Source organism: Poecilia reticulata, linkage group LG16 (assembly GCF_000633615.1).
Source record: "Poecilia reticulata strain Guanapo linkage group LG16, Guppy_female_1.0+MT, whole genome shotgun sequence".
NCBI classification, from domain to species: Eukaryota; Metazoa; Chordata; class Actinopteri; order Cyprinodontiformes; family Poeciliidae; genus Poecilia; species Poecilia reticulata.
Genome location: NC_024346.1, coordinates 11,857,580 through 11,880,319, shown reverse-complemented (window position 1 = coordinate 11,880,319; position 22,740 = coordinate 11,857,580). Strand labels below are relative to the sequence as shown.

Here is a 22,740-nt window from a genome sequence, read left to right as displayed (position 1 = left end):
TATATATATATATATATACTGCTAAAAAAAATAAAGGGAACACTTCAGTGTTCACTTAAATGTTAAAGTGTTCCCTTTATTTTTTTGAGCAGTGTATATAATAAACAGGATGAGATGCAGCAGTATAGCCATGTTAAAACATCAGAATAAGAGAAAGAGGCTTGTCTGGGTCATGAGACACCGCTGGACCACTGAAGATGAATCAAAATCTGAAATCTTCACTTCAACACACAGAATCTTTGTACACCATCAAGTAGGCAAAAGGTCGGTTCCAGTGTGTGTGGCGTCGACTGTCAAACATGGAAGAGGAAGTGTGATGATCTGAGGCTGTTTTGCTGGATCCACTGGTAGTGAGCGGTGTCATGAACCAAAATGGCTACCCAGCCCTCTGCAGCACCAGGCAGTACCCTGTGCCACGCATCCAACTGGTCAAGGATTCATCCTTCAGCAAGTTAATTAACCAAAACATAAGTCCAAGCTATATGCCAGAACTACTTCAGAAAAATTTTACAAGATGCTAAGTTTGAAAGCACGACTTAACCCCGTCAAGCTGGTTTGGGATGAACTGGACAGAAGAGAGAAAGCAAAGCAGCACACAAGTGCCACATGTTTATGGGAACGTCTGCAACAGATGTGGGAATAACTTACTGAAGAGTATTTGATTTCTGTTGCAGAAAGAATGCCACAGATGTGTTCAGCTGGTTAATCTGCCGAAGGCGGCTGCTTCAGAGGGTCAAAATCTTAGAATAAATTATGATCTAAAAGTTAATTCCTGTTTTAACTCCAATTACTTATTTGAACGTTTTCACTTCAGAGTGCGATGAGACATTAAACTGCATAATTTCCAATAAAAAACTTGAAAAACTGGGGTGTTGTAAAACCTTTGACTGGTGGCATAATATTCTTCTGGCTATTTTACCTCTTTCTGTTTTTTTTTCATGAAAACTACTGTCGAGGCACCTTGGACAATAATTGCACTCAAAGGGTAAATATGCAGATTTTAGTCAAAAAACGTGGTAATTTTAGCCCATGTTTTGATATTCATTCTCATTTCTAATGTTGCCATATACTTCACCATTCTCCTTTCATTTGGTACAATTGATTTATTGTTGCAGTTGCCCTAACTGAAACTGAGTGCATACATCTCAGATTCAGTGAGATGTATACACTCAGTTTCAGTTTTTAAAATGAGGGAAACACACTCCTATGAATGAGCTTTTCCGACAGCAGGAAAGGAAAATGGAGACAGCCGAGGCGTGGAGTCGCAAATACTAGACAGACCTAATAAAGTTTTACAGAGTAGCAGTTGCATTAAACATTCATGACAGCTAAATACTGCAGCAGCCGGGACCATGCACAGAAAACACACACACATGAACATCCTCATCAGTTAAAGTCACACGTTACTCATGGCGAGCTTAAATTATAACTTACAACAAAGGTCAGCTCTCATGTGAATGTGACTCTGTCAGTATGTAGTTGGACTGGCTTTATTTACACAAATATTCTATTACAACAGCAAAATATACAAATTGTACATGTGAATGTCGTGAATGGCAAAGCAGCATTAACGCGTTGTCTTTAACAATTGTGCAAAGAACAAAAAAAAAAAAGACAAAACATGAGACTAAAAGCAAAACATGAGACAAAAAGAGAATAAAACAAGTTCCGTAAACCAGGAAGAGACAAATTTCAGAATAAATATTATTAGAAAGGAGTCTGACTGGTGAATGCAAAGTGAAAAGCTGAAACTAAGAAAAGCGCTTCCTCGTTCAGTTTATGCAAACCCGGAAGGAAAATGCAACAGTACAAGAATCAACCTGGTTTGGAGCAAAGCCTAAACCAGCTGATCTTGATGCAGCAACTTGAGTCTACAGAATATTCACACGTGATCTCGTGTTATCAGTAACAATTTAACACACATTTAATGACACATTCTGTGTGTTAAACACAGAAATAAATACAGTCCATTTAGTGTCTCTAGTCAACATCACAATCTCACAAGGCTGGTGACTTACAGGATGTGTTGTACAGTAAGTTGTAAGTAGACAGGACTAATGAGAACACGTTATTTCAAATGGGCAAAACAATGTTTCGTAGATGATAAGATGACCTGCGATCCAGTAGTTTTTGCCAACATAATTTCAAGTACATTTAAACCTTAAAACATTTACAAAAAAGAGGAAATGAACAACCTGAGTTTCTTTAATTTAACCGGGTACGCATGATGTAAAGAACTAGGTTAGGGCAGGATTTTTTTTTTTTTCTTGTCATCAACATCGTTTTCTGCAGTAAAATCCTTAAACCGGAGCCGTAAAGCTTACGCTCGGTCTTTAGGGAAGAAAACACTTTTAACACAGTGTTTTATTTTTAAATTCAGGGAGCATTTACAAAAAATTTTATATTTACTGCAAGTCCCCTACGAGCTTGTTCTTGTCCTGTTTCCTTATCAGCACAAACACAGCTGAATGCAAAATTTAAAACCTCCAAAACATGGAAGAATGCTGTCATGAGGTATCAGTGACAGCAAGGAGAAATGTCCTTTATGTGCTTAAAAATATGTCTTCAGTGTATAAAAATGACATTTTTCATGCTCATAGGGGGTCTTTCTTGCAGTGCTTTCTCTGCTTTTACTCAGCCTTGTCGTCCGGTGGCAGCAAAGCAAAGTGTTTTTTCAAAGGGACTTTTTTTAATTCTTTAATTCATTTAGGGACCAAACTGACTTCATCCAATACCAGCTTTTCAGGCTTGACCTCAATACATAAACTCAGTAATGCCTGCAACCTTTGAACACTGTGGGCAGCTGAAAATTCAAACATACATTGATCCTCTTATGTGGCACAATGAGACGAGCCAGGGCTGAAGATGTCCTTAAACACTAAGTAAGCACTGGTGCAGTAGTCAAGTTTGGTCAGGATTAACCCTAGGCTTCATTAATTCTAAACCTATTCTTCATGGGGGAAGTACTGTACAAGATAATTTAAAGAGAGTAGAGTATCATTTTGACTCTTGCAGGAAGAAGCTGCAATTTATTTTCCCTCCATACCAACCAATTTTATTACTGGTTCTCTGAAGGTAGATCCACCGTGGGAAGTTATTATGTGGAGGGCATGGGCTCAGAGACAGGCGCCGACGAGGGAGTGGATTTGGCGGCGAATCCCTGCTCGATTTCATCGAAGGTCCGTCCTTTGGTTTCAGGGACTCGCAGGTAGGTGAAGATGAAGAAGAGGATGAGGAGGACCAAAAAGATGAGGAAAACAAACGGGCCGCAAAGTTCCTGAAAAAAAGGAAGGACGTTTGTTACGCTACACATTCTGTCACATTGCAATATAAACGTCTCCTTGGATAAGAAGCCCCGTCCAAGTCTCGCGTGTTTTGCTGCCACTAGCACGTTTTTATCCAATATTCCCCCCCGTGTTGGACTCCATCCATCTTCCTGTCTGAACAGCTCCTGCATGGGAAGCATCCCCACAGCATGATGCTGTCACTACCGTGTGTCACAATGAGGATGGTGTGTGCAGGTTCATGAGCACAGTCAGTTTATCTCAACAATAGCACTTTGCGAGTGAGCCAGAAGGTTCAGTCTTGGTCTTGCTTAACTGAAGCGTTTCCTTCACCTAATTTCTGAGACTTTGTATGGTTTTATTTCATGGCTTTCTTCATGCCAGGCTGGATTACTACATGCACAGTCGCCATTGACACAGGCAGTGTGCAACTACTTCTGAAGGTTGTTAGACGTATTTGAGTAAAGAGGCTTAGGTTTATAAACATTTAGAGTAGCGGTTCTCAACGTGGGCAGTACCGCCCCCCAGGGGGCGTTCAGAGGACGGCAGGGGGCGCTGGCGGACATCTTTACAAAAGGGGGGCGCTGGGATGCCTTTGGGGGGCGTTTGGTCGAAGGTAAACTTTACACCTTAAATCCACAACAATACCAGTTTAGACTTTGAGCAAACAAAAAAAAACGCCGCGCACATTGCGCAAAATTCTGAAACATGAGAAGCGGGCAAAACGGAGCGAAGAACTAGATGTGAATTATGGCATAAAAACAGAGAATCCGACGCTGAACAGTGAAAAATCAACATATGATGTGAAAACACATGACGATTACGAGGCGCAGCAGGTGATGAGTGAAAATTACTGATGGTCAATAAACGATAAAATAAATGTAGCAACAGGAAAGAAACTAAAGTGGACATAGCAATAAACCAGGAGAGGATAAAACTAATCAAAGGAAACTAAATGGAAATGAATGAAGAACAAAATGCAAGWATAAACTAAGAAACTAAAGTAAATACGGAGGAATAAACTKGTATGGCAAGACCTTTCSAGCAATAATTAATACAGAGGACTGTATGGCAAGAATAAACAGACACTATTTCCAGATAAAAGGTAAAACAATATTGTTGAAGTGCCATGGGCAAGGGCGCAACTACACATTATTCAGGTGGATGCGAAAACATAAATCGCCCCCCCCCCACGAAGGAGCGTAGAAACATACGCTCGCCTCCCCCCCCAAACCCCCTCCTCCAGACGCCGATACGTTTAGGGCAAAACTCGCTACATTTACCCCGTTTTGTGCGCGAGGTGAAGGAGCGTAAGGCACGCTGAAGTGTACAGGAAAACATAATCGGTGCTCCGATTCAAAACATCTACAATAATGATAGTAACATTGATGATAAAATAATTGTCAGTGCAAAGTAACCTACAAATTCTTTGGAGGGGGGCGGTGAGGGACCTGGATAAAGGCTAGGAAAAGGTTGAGAAACACTGATTTAGAGTTATTTTCTTTCCACTTATCTACACATGTTACTTTGTCTTGGTCCGTCTTAAGAAATAACAATGACATACGTGGAGGTTTGTGGTTGCAATCTGACAAAATGTGGAAAAAAAGAAATACAAGGCAATAATCATGGCCATAAGGCACCGTGTGAGAAATAGTCTACTGCTGGTACGTGGATAAATACCTCCAGTAGAGGAAATCCCAGCCCCACCAAGAAGTTGGCGGTCCAGTTGGAGCAGCCAGAAACGGCCATGGCTGCAGGTCGAGGCCCCTGAGAGAAGAGCTCAGCAACGATAAACCAAGGGATGGGACCCGGACCCATCTCGAAGCTGGCGACGAAGGTGAACACAGCCACGATAGCCAGGTAACTCATAACCTGGTTGCTTTTCTGCATGGCGAGAGGACAGCGGCTTAGATAAAACGCATATAACATGAAGCCTAAAGATAAACTAACTCATTGTGTGTCTGGTTCACCACTAAGGACAGGAAGATGGTCATGAGGAGGGCAGAGACCGCCATTCCTGCCAGTCCAACCAGGTGCAGCGTCCTTCTTCCGGCCCGCTCGACGAGGAACAGCTGGAGCGCAGGGAGCAAGACCGGTCGATCAGCGGTCAGCAAACGGGAAACGAGAACCGAATCAGGACAACACGGGCACTTACAGAGACGACGGTGAAGACAGTGTTGACGACGCCGGCGCCGATGGTGGCATAGATGGGCTGAGGGACACCAGCAGTTTTAAATATGCCTGTCGAGTAGTAGAAAACCTGGAAAAGAAAACGGTCGTCATTATCGAGGAGCTGTTATTTAAATGAATAAAACGTGCTCATTTAAGGAGCTCTTCCTCTGTTGTTCATCTTCTATCACTGAGCTTTGGAGATTTTAAGCTCTTAGCATAAATGCAGAGTCTCCTCCAATCTTGCTTGTCACAGTTCAACTTACTTTTACTTTTTTTTTTTTTTATTTTGCTCTGTCGCTACAGACATTTGTTTATGAAGATCAACACACATCTGTCTCACTTATTTAACACGTTCTCTTGTCTTCCCCGTTTGGAAGAGCGGATAAGACAAATTGGTTTCTGTATCATGTCATGTTCATCCTTCAGAAAAACTGAATATTACTACAAAGAAGTTCCAGAAAACTGTGATCAACTTCTATACAGAAAAGACGAATAAAAAGTTTCAGTTTTTTTTGTTTTTGTTTTTTTTAGGGATTTAAAATCAATTTATACAGTTTTTACAACAAAATATCAAGTACATCTCTCGATTTTGTTTTATGTTTTTCCCTTACTTAGAGGCTGAGTAGCAGTCGACAATTCTTATTTATTAATTATGCAGAAGTACAGTTTAAGTGTTCACTAAGCTTTCAAGCAGCACAGTAAGTCGTCGTGTTTTTTGGGGGCTTTCGTGCTCCTGAGGGAATGACTGTTTTTTCAGAGGCTAAACAGTCCATTATGTCCTGCAGGGAGTCCCACCAGGGATTTCAGTTTCCTGTTGCTTGCAGCTAAAAACAAGCTTCATTAGAAGTAAAAGTGAAGATTAGAAATGTTTTGTAATGCTACAAGGGACTTGGAGGTGTTAATACTCCTGATTCAAGTCCAGATATTTTTGTCTGATTCATTGTTCTTAGGAAAATATGGATGTGTGCAGCTTTAGCAACCCTTTCACAAGGATATGGTTAAGAGAATAAGCGGCTTGTCGACACAAGGACAATGAAGTTAATGTGTTTGTTGGAGTTCGATCAATGTTGGGATCGCTGTGGCTGCGTTGGGATTGTCATGACAGACATGACAGCTACAGATGAATCTAGACGGCCTCGTTGCATGACCCTGCTGTCAAAACCTTTAATAAATCACTTTACGGGACTCCACTCAAACAGTCCCAGGAAGCGTCTCTCGCTATGTGTTTGTCAAAAAAAAAAGAAGTACAAGTCAAGCTGAGTGAGCGTTCCCGCTCGAGTTTCGAGATCTACGCTGAGGCACATGCGATGTACACTCACAGCGTTGATGCCAGACAGCTGCTGGGAGAGCTGCAGGACGATGGCGATGATGATCGGCTGGCGGTACTTTGGTGAGCGGAAGAGTTCGGGTATAGACACTTTCTTCTCCATAGCCATCTTCATGCCCTCCTCCTTCATCTCCTTAATGTCATTGTTCACATCATCGGTGCCGCGCAGACGCTCAAGGGCTGCGGCAAGAAGCAGATGAAATCAGCAGGTGTAGACACGGGGTGAAAGGAGGAGGCAGGTATCGTTTCAATAGTGTCAAAGACGACGCTACATGAGCAGAGAGAACCCCCCCCCCAAAAAACAGACCTTTCCTGGCCTCTTCCTCTTCGTTGAGGACGATGAGGAGGTAGCGAGGACTTTCAGGGCAGAAAGGGAGCATGGCGCTCTGTATCAGGGCCGGCAGGATGGTAAGAGCGAGCAGCAAAGGCCACAGACGGTCTGATCCCAAAGCAGCCTCCAGGCCGAAGATCTGAGACACAAAGAGGAAGAAATGAAGCACACCAATTGGATTAAAATGAATTGAAGTTATTCATTTATACACGTTAGCTTAATGTATTTTTTGACCACTTTTAGTTGGTCTGCCACATGAAATATCATTAAAATACACAGTTTGTGGTTGTAACATGAAAAAAAAAGAAATGGTTCAAAGGGTATAAATACTTTTTCAATTCATTGTCTTCCTAGAAAGTTACAAAAGTGTGCAACAAAGACCAAAAGCTAATGAAAAAGACTAAAGTAAACAAACAAGCATACCTGCGCCACAAGGATTCCAATAACAACACCCAGCTGGTGCAGGGTGCCAAAGGCTCCTCGCAGGGCGGTTGGGGAGATTTCGCCCAGGTACATCGGGGTCAGACCAGTGCAGAGACCGCAGAAAACACCTATGACCAATCGACCAAGGATGATCATCTCAAAGGAGCGACAGAGAGACGACAGTCCCATCAGACCACCGCCCAACAGAGCCAGGACGTTCGAAAACAGCATCGATTTTCGCCTGGTTATTGGACAAAGAAACGGAGACAAACACGTCTGGATAAGAATTTATGAAAGCAATTGGATATCTGTTGAACTCCAGGTGCATTGCAATAAATCAGAATGTTATCAAAAAGTTTATTTGTTTCAGTTACTCAACTTGAAGAAAGAAAAACCCATCCTGGTTTTGTTCCACAGACGGAGAGATATTTTCAAGTGATTGACTCCTGTTCATTTAGCTTATAACGGCTTACAGCCAATGAAAACACAGATTCAAATACCATAAAGACCAACGCACAACAAAAATGAGTGTTTATATACTTCACAGTGTATGGGCTCTGTACTTAGTTTTTATGCCTTTCTGATGTTCCTCCAAACTCCAGGACTTTAAGTTCTTAGTTAAATTCAAAGTTTACTTTCTTCTGAAAAAATACTTTGAACCACTTAACAACAGACCAGTCATTTGTCTCCTAGCCATGTGAATTCCTGTTTCCTCTGTAACTTTTTCTACCATTTTTTATTGTCCTTTACTAAACTTCCTAGTGATATACTTGGGTACAACACTTTCAGCCGGTTTTCTGAGCAATGATCTTTTATTGGTTACTGTCGTTACTGTTATTGTTTTTATGTAAGTGACATTCCTGTTTTCTGATCAAATGAAACTGGGTTTTTATAATCTGTGTCATTATCATCTAAAATAAAATAAGTACTGATATCTTATCACTTTGCGTGTAAAAAAAAAAAAAGAAAAAAAATCTATTAAATAAATTAACTTTTTGATAATATTCTAATTTATTGAGATGCAGCTACAAAAAAAAATAGAAAACGCTGTAAATATTATCATCTGCTCACCTGCCGAACTTGTTCACAATGACTCCGACAGAGAGCGACCCGATCATGCCACCCACACTGAAAACGGCCACAGCAAAGCTCCACACTATGGTGATGGATCCCGGGGGAAAGGGCTGTCCGTAGCGCTCACTGGACACATTCTCGAAAAAGGCTCGTAATTTCTGGAGAAAAATGAAAAGGAAAAAATGTTCCTTTGAAAGCAAACTGAAATTTTAATGATGTCCACATGGGGGCAGAGTTAAACCTCGGCACTGCTAAAATGGGCACGTTTGGTGTCACAGTTCTTAACTTAGGTCGCAGTGACCCAGCTTGCACGTCTAACACCAAGACTGCAAATATGAGTGCATAACTAGACACACACCAGCTCAGGTGCATTGATGACGCCTGTGTTGTATCCAAACTGCAGTGAGCCGATCGCTGCTGTTGAGACGCAGAAGAGAAGGTAGGGGTTCAGCTTCTTCTTGGGCTATTGGGAGAGAAAAAGGCAGAGCGTTATGACAGGCCAGCGCAGATGAAAGCCGATGGAGCTCGTGTACAAATGGCTCCCTGGGTCTGAATGCTGGATGTGTCCAGTTCCAGGCTAGAAACAAAGCTCTGGTTGTTTACACGAACACTGGTAATTACACACAATGAGGCTTTTCTGTAAATGCTCTCCCTCTTGTTTTCAGATCAGCGCATTAGCAGCTGCAGGCCGAGTTCTGAAAGCAGGTTTTAGCGCGCCGCACGTGTCCTCTGATTTGTGGGTCGGAGGTATTTCTCAGAAAAGGAGCTAAACAGGCGCTCAGAGCATAAATCTTTCGGTGAACGTTTTCTCCTGCTGGTTTAAGAATTAAAGTGGGCTCAGCTTTTAATAACTGGCTAATTCACCTGACAAAAAATTGGTTACTGTGACAAAGTATTTGCCCTCTTGCATCCTTTTTTCTCTCTTCTTGGTCCCATTCAGATGTGTTAGAGCTTCAAACAAACTTTAATGTTGGACAAGCATGAGCTGAGCAAAAACAAAACACCTATCCAGACCAACACAGCTGTTTTACTTCTGCCAAACTGGAGGTTTTTCGAGGATGAACTCCCTGCTTATTGTTGTGAATGTCCCAGGAATATCTGTCATAATAAAGTATTTAATCTGGGGCTTAAATGGCAGACTCCAAAACCTTCAACTTAGTTTTTTTTTTTATTATTTAGACCCTCAGAGCTAAATAAAAAAGCTCTTCATTTCCCAAAGGTATAACCAAAGTGATCTTGAGATTAAGCTCACAACCTCAAAATCTTGAAAGATCTTCTTCTTCGGGATTTTCCAGAAGAGAGCAGAATTCATCTTTCTATCATTTACAGCAAGCTGTCCAGGCCCTGAAAAAGCAAAGCATTTCCAGACCATCACAGCCCCAACACCATGCTTAACTGACTCATCAGCTCAAAGAACATTTAAGATGTTCATCTGATGTCTCTAGGATGAGTAACAAATGTACTCTTGGAGTAATTTTGGTCAGCTGGACAGTTTTGGAAAGGTTCACCACTTTTTTATGACTTCTCCATTTGTGGATAATGGCACTCACTGTGATTCAATGGAGTCCCAAAGCCTTAAAAATGGCTTTGTAAGCCTATCTGGACTGATAGATGTGAGTAAATTTGGTTTGTACCTGTAGCTGAATTTCTTTAGATTGCAGCAGGATGCGTTGCTTTTAGAGATATTTAAGCCTATGCTTCATGTTGTCTGACAGGTTCCCTTTAAGTTATTTCTTAATTCTGCAGATCTGTCAGCAATCTGACCACAATCACATTTTTAAATATGACGAGGTTGGTTTGGGTAGATTTTTTTTTATCCTGATAAACAAAACGATTACTTTAAAACCGCACTTTATATTTCCTGGTTAGTCTGATCTTAGAATTTGTTTGATAAAATCAAAATGCAAGTGTAAGACAAAACAAATGTGTAATGTGGCTAATTCTTTCTTACAGTTCTCTACAAAGCTGCCAAAAGTTAAAATTGTAGAAAGTAGAGAAGCAGAAACGAACCCAGGTGTTTACGAAGTTGTGGCTTTAAGCATGCTTTGTGGAGGCAGCACCCAAAAAGTTTCACTTCGACTTAAAAACTGACTGCATAACCAAATGCCTTTCAAACTACTAAATCTGTGAGTATTTCATGGGCAGTTGGTCGAGTCTAATAGAAACGGTTTACCATCCAAACAGCCTCATTATCGGACAGAAATACTTTGGTTTTTTTTTCCCTCTCTATTCCCACTGCTGCTGACAACTTGAAAAAAGGCCAACTCACTGTGTACATTGTTTTGTTTAATTGGTTCCCATGCTCAGATCAAGAACCTTTTCAGAAGCAAGCCGACCAAAATGAGCACAAAAAGGTCTGTCCTGTCTTTCATCATATCTCTTTCTGCACAGATTACATAAGTCATTATTAAAGTGCACTCCTCGTGTTATTCAGGACAAACTCTCTAGAAATGAAACAGCCTGTTCTTACACAGTCTGCCATTTATCTTTTTTTTTTTTACTCTAGGAGAGAAGCAGTACGTCTGCAGCTGCTCGCATCAGATGCCTCTTAACGTAAAGCTCTGGCCGAGTCACTATGAGCTGGCAATAAACAGGAAGTCCTGCATTTTTTTTATGACATATTGCAAATTGATGATAGCATAAAAAAAAAAAAAAAAAAAACGTCAGTAGGCGACACTTTTAGTTTTAGCAGAAAATCTCAAATCTTAAATTTCAAACACTGGTATTAAAGTGATGTGAAAACTTGTGACAGTGGCTTTTATGGTTTAGCTCTGCTTCGCTCGCAGGTTTGAGTTGCAGATATTTTCAAGGAGGAAACAGCATTTTGGTCTGAAAACGAAACGCAGAGATCCAAGACAGAGTAACGGCACACAAGTGAGGGAACCAAAAACATCAAAAATCACATGCATTTTATTCTACTGGGGTGCAGAACAGAGCAAATGCACGTGGATTAACAAATGTTAATGTTATTACGTGCAAGATACGGTATTTCTGATGATGTAGAGAATGTTAGACTTATAATAACCCACAGTAAAAATGATCAGGGTATGAATAACATGCAACTCAAAACAGGGAGCGGCCATTTGTGCAAGAAGCGGCAGCGTCATATGATCATTCCGTGGCTGGATGAGGGGCTGTAGCAACATGTCTCAGAGCTGGTGGTTGCACAGACATGCAGTCATCAGAGTACATCAGTCTGTTTTTATGCATGTCATGAAGCCTGGCAACGCAGCATGCGATGTTGCACAACATCTCAGATTTACAGTAAAAAGTGATCAGGATTTGAATAAGACTGCCCAGCAATATATTACTAAAAGTTGGGATGATTATGTGATCTGTGTTAGTTCTTGTTTGGAGACATTAAAACTGGACATCCCCCGTAAAGCTCCACAGTCCTATTTTTATTTTATTTTATTTTTTACTTTTCTTACACTCACTGGAAAATAAATTGACTTATTAAAAGCCACAAGCGATCACACTGGTCCTGATTTTTTATTTTTTGTGCAACGCTTAACTTCCACATTCATGTCATCTTGCAATTAGTTTCCCCATCACAGATGAAGCAAATATTTTAAGCAACATCCACAAATGGAGCAACTGCTTACAAAAGACCAACTACAACAAATGTTTGAAAAGGTGTAGTTTGTTATAAAGAATGCAACATTTTTATTTGCTACTTTAAAACGATTGTTTGTACAAGTCTTGTCTCACTCTGTTGGACATTGCTAGGAACGTCTTGCATGTATGTGGTAGAAACATTAGGAAAATGTCCTATTCCTAAGGTTTAAAGCTCTTCAAATAAGTTACATAATTAAAACAGCTCCACCATTAAGAACAGCTAACTTCTGTTACTTGAGAAAATGCTACAAATTACAAAGAGGTGATACTCTGTACGACAAAGCATTAGAGCCATACGAGGAAAAGAATATATAACTGCAACAATAAAGTCATAATAATGCAAGTGCAGAGTCGTAGTATTACGAGAATAAAGTCATAATAGTATGACTTTATTCTTGTCATATTATTTTCCAAGCGCCGTCCTAATATTCTATCATAATCCTGCACAATAAGCACATTGAAAACTAAGATTTGAATCAAGTGGCTGTTATGCAATTCACCGGCATAAAGTTAAGCACTAAGTAAAGACATGCTTTTCTGGAATCAAATCTTAAGTTTTAGTTCTCTTCTTCTTTTTTCTTCTTCTTCTAAATAGGTTCAAAAACATCTAAATGCAGTTTTAGACCCACATGTTTTCCACACTGCAGTGTGTTTCTCAACGTCAAGCATCTTGCTTGGTTCCTGAGTTAAGTAAATGTTTGTTGAGTCAAGAGATGTTTAAACGATGGACTTTTTTAAAGACTTTCTACTCAGTAAAAGATAGTAAGACTTTTCAACTCTAAAGGTTCAAATCAAAGTAAACTGGTGTTAAAGTCTATCTTGAGTTGGACGTGCTTTGTGACTGCATCAAACTGGGTCCAAGAGTCACCTCTATTGACTACAAATCAATACTTCAGAATGACTATCAGCTGAAATAATTACAGTGTTTCAGTCTTAAATAAAAGCCCCTACATCTTGCAGCGCATTTTCATTCAGGTTTTTGGTGCAAATATGATGACACACTGCAATCACGCCATTACTCAATATTATAAAACTTTTAGAATATCATGTAAGGGTTCTGTTTTTGCTACACATTTTCTACAATGTCATCCTACGTTTTGAATTGAATGCAGTAAACTTAAGGACACACAAGTCCCAACTTGCCCCTTAAGAATCCTGCCACACTTTTTCTATCCTTAGTCATGTCCTGAAGTGCTCAACTCTCATCCGGAGCTCCTGAGTGGAAAAATACCACAGTACTGGATCCAGGAGTTCTGTTACCCAATTTGATAAGCTCTCGCATCCATTACAATGTAGCTAATGTGGCATAAAAACAACAGAACTTGAATGTTACTGATAAATAGTTGTTAAAAGGACACCACTAAGTTCTGGTGTGACATGTGAATGGCTTTTTGTTTACCTCGCCGTCGTCCAGCTGCTGCATCTTGTTCGGTGCTCCTTTACAGATATAAGGATGAAGACTTCTGGGACTCTTCAGAGATGGGTGTTTCTACTGCCTAACAAGCACGCTCCTCTTGGAAAACTGCGGCAGGAAAACCTGAAAACAAGCAAAACAAATAAATATATATATAAAAAACAATATTTAGAGCCTTCAGTGCAATAACTTTTAGACAAATGCCACAGCATCTTCTCAATATCAAACTGATCCTGAGGAAAACTAGTCTGAAAGCTTTTACCGCAGAACACCGCACTCCAGAAGAACAGGGATGCTGACTGCAACTATGAATGAATTCAGCAGTCAGACACTCAAACTTATCAGTAAACTCCTCCCTTCTCTTCCACATTCACTCTCCTCTTCTGATCCTCCACTTTATGACACAGAGAAAACTTCCAACTTTTTACATAGCAATTGCAGTATGAACTGTCTCTTACTATCGCTAATAAATACAATAACTTTGTCATGTAAACCTCATATCGTGATCTGGCCTACACAATTGAATTTGAATAGTGTATTTTTCCTAAGACGAGGTTATAAACGCACTTTTAATATAAAGCGTATAAATAAAAAGTAATTAAATAAAAATGACTAATTACCTTTAATGTGGCGTGTTTCTTTCAATCTTTCGTTTCAATAAAGAAATCCTCTCCAGATGTGTTTGCTCTGACAGATGTGTTTGCTCCAGATGTGTTCACTCTATCTGCTTGGGGTGTTTTTATACAGAGTGACACAGCCTCGTCGGCACGTTACGTCTCTGTTATTCATGAGCAAATAAGAGCATCTCAAGTGAGTAACGCGTCCGCGCAGTGATGTCTGCGGAAGCGCAGCAGACGCGCTGCCGCTCGGATACGTGCTCCGGCGAACGTAGACACGTACTGCGCATTTAAAAAAAAGGGGGGTTGGGGCGGCAGAGTAAAACCCTGCCGGCTGAATGGAGGCTCTGTCCGGCTGCTGGTGGCCCCGCTGGCCGCCCACCGTGGCAGCTACAACAAAGGCTGCGCGCCCACTGGTCAGACCCAAAGCCTGGTCACGCAGAAATCATGAGACCGGCTCAGTGGGAGGTAAACGAACGGGCTCCCGTCTAATTCTCACCCTAACGTAATCTTTACAGCTGCCAAAAGCTTATTTCTGAACATTAGCAAATTATCCAGGAGGACAATAAATAAATAAATAAATAAATAAATAAATAAATAGTAACTTTGAAAGTTTTTCCTCCCTGTCTTAATGAATATCTACGGAAGAGGATTAGGGCCACTGGAAAAAAAAAAAAAACAGTTCTGACTTTAATCTCAGAATTCAGAGATTAAAGTCAGAATTCTGACTTTTTTTCCTCAGAATTCTGACTTTAAACTCAGAATTCTGACTTTTTTCTCAGAACTGTTTTATTTTTTTTTCTCCCAGTGGCCCTAATCCTCTTCCGTAAATATCATTCATTGAAGCATAGATTAATTCATAACTAGTTGGGCTTAAATGCAGTCAAAAACAAAAAAAATGCTATAATCAATTTTTTGTGGAAGCTCACTGTCTGTAACGTAGGGGGAAATATATCACAAACACAGACAGACCTGATACAGGTTAGAAAGAATACAAAATAATCTAATTTAATAAAACATAATTTAAGTACCTTCAGAGTGTGCAGGAGAGGTGAAGAAGAAAGTGAAGGAAGGGTGAAGTGGATGGAGGGATTTGTGACAGAGGTACAAGATACACAGTTAGTATCAATGATGCAATCAGACTTGCTACAGAGGGTTTACTCCGCCCTGGACAAGCCCAACAACATAGTAAGGACTACATTGACTCCCTTTAATTATATCCAGCTTGAGCTGAACCCTCTGGTCTATTGGACTGAGGATTTATGTGATGTGAATATTGCAGATTTAAATCGTCCGGTAAGCCACAGCATTGCCACCACCAGAGAACTGGGCTTTTAACACATATAGCAAATATTTAAACAGTGCCTTGTAGGCGTATTGATACCCAGTAGTGTTTTTGTGTTGTTGTTTTTTTTTAATGTGAAAACCACAAATTTCAACATGTGTTATTAGAGTTTTGAGATCAGGCAAATCTGAAGTTTTTGTGTGCATTTGTTTTCATCCCCACTGAGTCTGCAACTCTTTTGGGGTGTGTCTCTACCAGCTATGCAGGAGACTGGCGTTTCTGCCCGTTCTTTGCAAAAGAGCTGAAACTCAGTCAGATTGGAAGAAGAACATAAGAATATAATTTTTCAGGGTTTTTTTTTTTTTCACAGATTCCCATTTGAATTTAGGTCTCAATGACTAGCTTAAACCATTCTACTACACAATAGCTCGAATGCCGGCCTGGATTCGTGCTGGATTGCTTCTGTTAACAAAAGTAACTGATAGTGGACAAAGTTACAGTGAAACTAATAAAAACAAACCAGCAAAGCACATTACATATCCTCACAATTTGAAGGCCCTTTCAGGGGCCATGAAACTGGACTTGATTTGGAAAGGCACACGTGATATGAGGCCCCACAGTTGACAGTGGATGAAATCAAAGGACTTTTCTGTGGATTTCTGAAACAGGATTGTCTTGAGGCACAAATCTGGTGAAGGATACAGAAACATTCCTGCTGCTTTGGAGGTCCCAATGAGCTTAGTGGCCTCCTTCATCGGACAAGATATCACTATGGCAACGCAGCCTCTTTCTGCAGTCTGGTTGCGCGCGCATCCGCCGTGTTTACAAACAAATAATCCCTCCGTAATTTTCAGGAAGAGCAAGTCAACTGGTTGAAATATCATGTTGTAAATATCATGAAGGTTAAAAAAAATACACGCTCTAAATCTGTTTTTGCATGTATAACAATGTATGACAATAACGTTATGCCATAACTGGTTAAGACATCATTAATTTTGTATTAATTATTCAAATAAATTGATAAATTTTATTGACTAAATTGACTGTTTATCTAGTCGACTAAAACTTTATTATAATTAAAAACTAGACAAAAACTAAAACGATTACATTTTAGTCATTAGACATTTCGTCAAAAGACTTAAGTCTAAAACAAAAATTTGCTGTTTTTGTTTTAGCACATTGGCGTGCTTTTCTTAACTTAAGACCTTTTATTAACGGATTTATTTTGGAACTGAAATGCAACAGAGGGGGGAAATACATTACAAGCTACTCCGATTTAAATGCTATACTCAAAATGTTTTTGTAACTGAAATATAACAGAAAGGAAATGCATTACTAGCTAATATGCTACTCACTTTTCTACTTTTTTTTTATTATCCACATAAAACAACCCCAACAGATGTCTAAGTGTCTTTCAAACACATACATACTTACAAAGTTTTCCGAGGATGCAAAGCGACTAACGTTCAGGGTGTTCATAAGTCCATTACCCTCCATAACTGCCTAAATTCTTGTTGACATGGTTACCGGAGAAAATTACGTCAACGATAGTTTGCTCAAAAGAGCGATCACTCGGCCATGTTTTTGCAAATACGTTATAACAAAGATTTTTGTAATACAAATGTGATACTCTGATCAAATTTCAAACCATTCTTAGCATAAATGTAAACATACAATTTGCTAACTATGAACTTACTTACCAACTTATTAATGTCGCTTATTTTTAACTATGAACTTATTTACATTATTTGACCGAATGCCATCACATGAGCATTAACTGGGCGTTTATGTGTTAAGCTCATTGATACATTGCAGCATTGCCACAGTAAGGAGCATCAACAGGTCATCTCTTTGTTGATTGAAAAGTCAGTAAAAGAGTCCAGAGAGCTCTAAAGTGGACGTCTCCAGACAGCTGGAGGCGTCCTGAACAGTTTAACTGACTCTCACTAATTGACCAGCATTGAATCCACAGAGTCAGGAAGATAAAGACCCACAAACATAGTTTGCTATGCACAGGCTCAGTCAAACGGATTTATTATCAGAGGCTAGAGTTTGGAGATACAGATTTCTGCACGTTTTATTCTTATTGCTACACATTTTAAACCATGCCTTTGTGTTTCAAGGTTTTGATAACTGATTGTATGATGTTCTGGCTTTTCTCATGTGTCTCCAGAAACCATAGAAAGTCTTAGAAACAACAGGTTTTTTAGCGCAAAGGAAAGGGAAACAAAGGAATTATTAAAGAGCCATAAGCAAGAGTGGAAAACTGAAAGGCAAATGTTCAATGAGGAGAGGCATCCTGCAGGAGATGGACCTCTCTGCTGGCCCTTAGATAAATAGACAAGGTCCACAGCAGGGGTGGAAGTCGAGATCCACCCTCAAATGACTCTTGAGGTCTATGTGTGAATTGGGAAATAACCTTCGTGCTGCAGTTCCTGGCTTTGATGAAATGCAGTAGTGAGCAAAAAAAGTAGAGGCTGATTGCACTTGGGTGTTTTCTCAAGAAAGCTCAGACTTGCAAAATACTCTGAGTCTCATTGACCTTTTTACGTGTAAGTTTTGTTAAGGGTCAATAAAACTGCAAGATAGTAGGAGTGTGCCACAAAGGAGTCAATAGTTTTTACCTTTGATTTTTTTTAATTTATTGGAGTCTCGTTTTATAACTTCAGGGCATTTTTTTTTTGTTCGATCGGTTGACCTACAGTCTCACAGCTACACAGAAAGTATCCCTTTTGTAGCGCTTGCATGGTCAGACATCTGGTACTGTCGACGCCTCAGTTCATACCAACCAGGAGAAGTTTTGTAGCAACTTTGATAACCAGAGAGTTCAAAGCATTTTATGCAATCTACTAAGAGTGCTGCGGAGAAATGTAGTCAAAGAAAAACAATGGTTAAAAAAACAAAAAACGATGGAAGTAACAGATCGTTATGGTTTGGTCAAAGGTGTTAGCGCAATGAAATATTGCATGATTCAAAGTTTTCAGAAGGTAATATGCAAATAATCTGTGAGATTTAAGCACTTTTATGATTATTAATTCTCACAGCACTTCTAAATACCACTAGGACAAAATAAACTGATAGGCAAAATATTTGTAAAAATCGATTTGTTCGCATGTATGAAATGGCAAAAAGAAAGAAGAGATGAATTTCCAATGAATGACAGTGAAATGGGGATGTGAATTGGGGAAGGAATGAACTGACTGGAACTCCTAGGATGAGAGATCTCAAAGATCCATGGATATGAAAAACAAACATAAATCAACAGACAGTTCAAGACAAAAGATCAGCATAAGGTTTTTAAAAAGTGGAAAGACTGAAGGTTTGAGTGTAGTAATAGTGTAGTAATAGTGTAGTAATACACAAGCAAGTAATTACAAGCTTAGACTCAGTACGGTGAAAATATGAAAACTAAAGATTTGGAACGAAAACCAAACACAAGCCAAAAGCAGGTGAGCCATAGGATAAATTTGTTTGAAATAATGGATCGGGTTATACAAATGATTTAAGTAAAAGTATCGGGCTACTCCTCCAAATGGTTTCCATGGTCCCAGGTGTGTAAAATCATGCACCTTGGCATGCAGACAGTTTCTACTCATTTTTGTGATAGAATGGGTTGGTCTCAGGAGCTCAGTGAAGTCCAGCATTGCATCTTGATATGTAATATACCTGAGATTAAATCAATTTGCATCAAAACACTAGAATTTATCCAAAAATATTAAAAGCTGGAAAACCCAAACATGACTTCAAAGTGAGTTATATTAGAATTACAAAGTTAGCATGTTATTAGAACCTAATTCTGTCAGCAAGATCATAAATGTATTCATTTATTCGTGGCAGAAGTAGTTAAGATCAAGCCCAGACTTTTTCTTTTTATAATCTAATAATAAAGACAAAGGCAGCAATGCTTCTGCTTCCTGTGTGGTTGTTGTCTGCCTCAATGAAAATGACTGAAACGAGCCAACATGAAGTGCTTTTCTAACACTTCATGCTTTCACAGAATTAGTTTTTCCTCTGCAGACCTAATTTTCTGTCTCATGCGTATTCTGTCACAAATACCAATGTTTTTTGTTAAAGAGAAAGATTATAACGCATAACTACTTCTATGTAGTGCAGATATCGCTTTAAGCGTTATTTTAACAGGGAATTTAGACATCAGAAATGAGTAAATCCCAGGCTTCAGGGAAAATGTGATTGTGTCTAAAAACTTACGTCACAAATCTATTTTTTCAAGGTCAAACAGGAAGATCTTCTAAACTTCTGTAGAATTCATTTTTGTCATGTAGCAAGGAAAACCTCCCACAGCCAAAAATAGGAACTACAGACAGTGACATGCTGATCTTCATGCCTGGTGCTTTCAGGTCAATAAATGCTTAAAAATCTGATATTTGAGTGTGAAAACATACCAATCTATCCAGCTACAACAGTTGGATCCTCAGCCAAATTTAGCAGAATCTCATTCAACCATCAGAACCAGAAATTTGACAAAGTATCTGAAGCGAGCTTACGCAGAAACACAGGAAGAGAGACAGAGAGAGAGACAGGAAAGAATGTGATAAAGCTAGCCCACAATGTGTGCCACATCTTTTCAAATGACATTTCATTACACAGTAACTTCCTTCAGTTGGGACAGAGCAACTTTGAACCAGGTTTTAGGGTCACCTTGAACTTTGCTACCAAACATGAAATTTCTGATGTGGACTTATATATATATATATATATATATATAATTTTTGAATATTTAGGTTTTTTAAATTTCATCTCATGTCTAGTATTATTTCCAGGAAGTCAGCTTTGAGTGCACTTAGCAACCACTGTTAAATACGCCACATAACGACTCAGCCAGCCAATCACATGGCAGCCATTCAATCGAGTCAGGCATCTAGATATGGACTTGTTGAAGTCTGCCAAATGCCATGGTTGTTGGCTCAGACAGGCTAGTCAAAGCATTTCAGAAACTGCTAATCTACTGGGATTTTAACATTCACAACCATATGTCAGGTTTACACAAACCAAAAAAAGTCCACATAAGAAAAAATGTCCGGTGAGCCACAGTTGTGTGGACGACAAATGCTTTGGTAATTTCAGAGGAGAACAGGCAGACTGGTTTCAGATGATAGAAAAGCCACAGTAATAACTACTTCCTATATCCAAGGTTTGCTGAATACCATCTGTAAATCTACATAATGTCTGACCTTACAACAGCAAGTGACCTCAATGAATGTCACTCGTTCAAGCAGAATGTGTGATTTTAGTTTAGTGTTCAAAATTATAGTCCCTCAAAACAGCATTCATACCCCTTGAATACTTTTTGTCACATTATTCTGCAATAATACCAGCATATTTATTCATATTGTCTGTAAAAGAACTAAAAAAATTAAGGCATATTTGTGAAGTGATAAAAATTATCCATACATATATCACAATCTCAATATTTGCAGATGATGGAACAGGTTTAAGGCTGCACAGTTGGTAGAGCTGTTGCCTTGCAGCAAGAAGGTTCTGGGTTCGATTCCCGGCCCCGGTCTTTCTGCATGGAGTTTGCATGTTCTCCCAGTACATGCGTGGGTTTTCTCCGGTTTCCTCCCACAGTCCAAAAACATGACTGTCAGGTTAATTGGCCTCTCCAAATTGCCCCTAGGTGTGAGTGTGTGTGTGCATGGTTGTGTGTCTCTGTGTTGCCCTGTGACAGACTGGCGACCTGTCCAGGGTGACCCCGCCTCTCGCCCGGAACGTTAGCTGGGGATTGGCACCAGCAACCCTCCCGACCCCACAAAGGGACAAGGGTGTAAAGAAAATGGATGGAACAGGTTTAATAAAAGCTTGAGATATTTTATAAACTAACCCTGCTTTAAACTTCTTAACTTTTTTCTCTGACCAGTCTGGTGTACTGCTTAGTCTTCGCATACTTAAGTAAATGTGATTTTATTTTGGATTTCTACTCAACACTCAAAACATTTTATTCCCCTTTTGTCACAATTTGATATTTGCATGTAGAATTCTGAAAAAAGAGATTAATCCAATACAATTTGGAATAAGGCTGCAACAAAGCAAAACGTGCAAAACGTGAAGCACTGTGAATACGTTCCAGATGCACCGCACCATATTTACAGCAGATACAATTTGATCCTGACCTTTCAACGACTAAATACTTCCATGGAGATTGGAAACAATTGTTTTACAATAGTTTTGTCATCTACGTCTGACTCACAATGAAGGAAATGGCTAACACACAACTTTACTCATCCACGCTCTGCAAACAGAGAAACTTTCATTCTGTTGTCAGTCACTAGACCCAAGAGGGTCTATTTTATCAGCATAAACATGGGGTTTAACCATGGATTAACAAGTTATGAGAATGCAATGGTGTTTTATACATTTATGTTTTAACTGAAGCTTTCCCTGTTTAATTGGCATGGGTTAATAGTGTGCATTTCCACACAGCCCCTTCTGATACAACATACCGGCTGTAGATTCCAGACTTGAATAAATCTGGGTGTTACATTAATCTGCATGAAGCAATCGGCAACATGCTTGTTAATCCGTGGGCAGCTGTGATTCAAGGTACATAAAGGTATTTCCCCAAGTTGTGAAATAAGACAGAAGAATGTGTCTTCTGTCTTATTTTAAAGTTTTAAAATCAGCCAGCCAAGCTACATTACAGGTCAAAATATTAACACAGAGCTAGAGGTTTTTATCTCAATGTTCAGAAGCTGAACAAGAGGGACATTTATTTCTTTTTGAATAGCAATGAAAAGCTTCCCACTGCTTCAGCTTCCTGGTGGAAATGAACAAGTCATTGATTGTAATAGTTGGAAATGTTAAATGAATGTGGTTGTTTGTTGTGCCTAATCTGATCACGTACTTTTCCTCAGATCCATTTTTGTCTGACGTTCACTTTCTTTTCCAACTGATCTCAGGGCGCCACTGTGAGGCCAACAGGGGGAACTACAACCACTCACGGATTTTTTTATTTATTTTTACATAAAGTTGTCTAATCTACACAGAGACGCCATGCTTATCATATTAAGAAATATGGTTTTATTTCCGGTCATGACTGATGGTCATTAAAAATAGAAAAAAAAACAACAAAAAAACATCAACATCTCAAACACCCGTAACAGTCTTGATTTTATAAGTGTCTTTAACAGACATGACTCCAAAGATTTTAAACACAGAAATAATCTTTATATATATA

The 22,740-nt window shown here is 39.5% G+C and overlaps 1 protein-coding gene across 1 annotated transcript; it reads right to left on the bottom strand.

The window, feature by feature from the left end:
• Positions 1-1,474: 1,474 nt before the first annotated feature.
• On the bottom strand, positions 1,475-17,083 carry slc2a3b (solute carrier family 2 member 3b). The gene is made up of 11 exons (XM_008431489.1): positions 16,980-17,083; positions 13,629-13,766; positions 8,970-9,074; positions 8,609-8,769; positions 7,538-7,778; positions 7,091-7,253; positions 6,776-6,963; positions 5,440-5,544; positions 5,255-5,356; positions 4,965-5,168; positions 1,475-3,277 (listed from the first exon to the last, which is right to left on the bottom strand). Exons 2-11 carry the CDS (start codon positions 13,650-13,652, stop codon positions 3,098-3,100), a joined length of 1,473 nt encoding a protein of 490 aa, XP_008429711.1. The 5' UTR covers positions 13,653-13,766; positions 16,980-17,083; the 3' UTR covers positions 1,475-3,097.
• Positions 17,084-22,740: the final 5,657 nt, after the last annotated feature.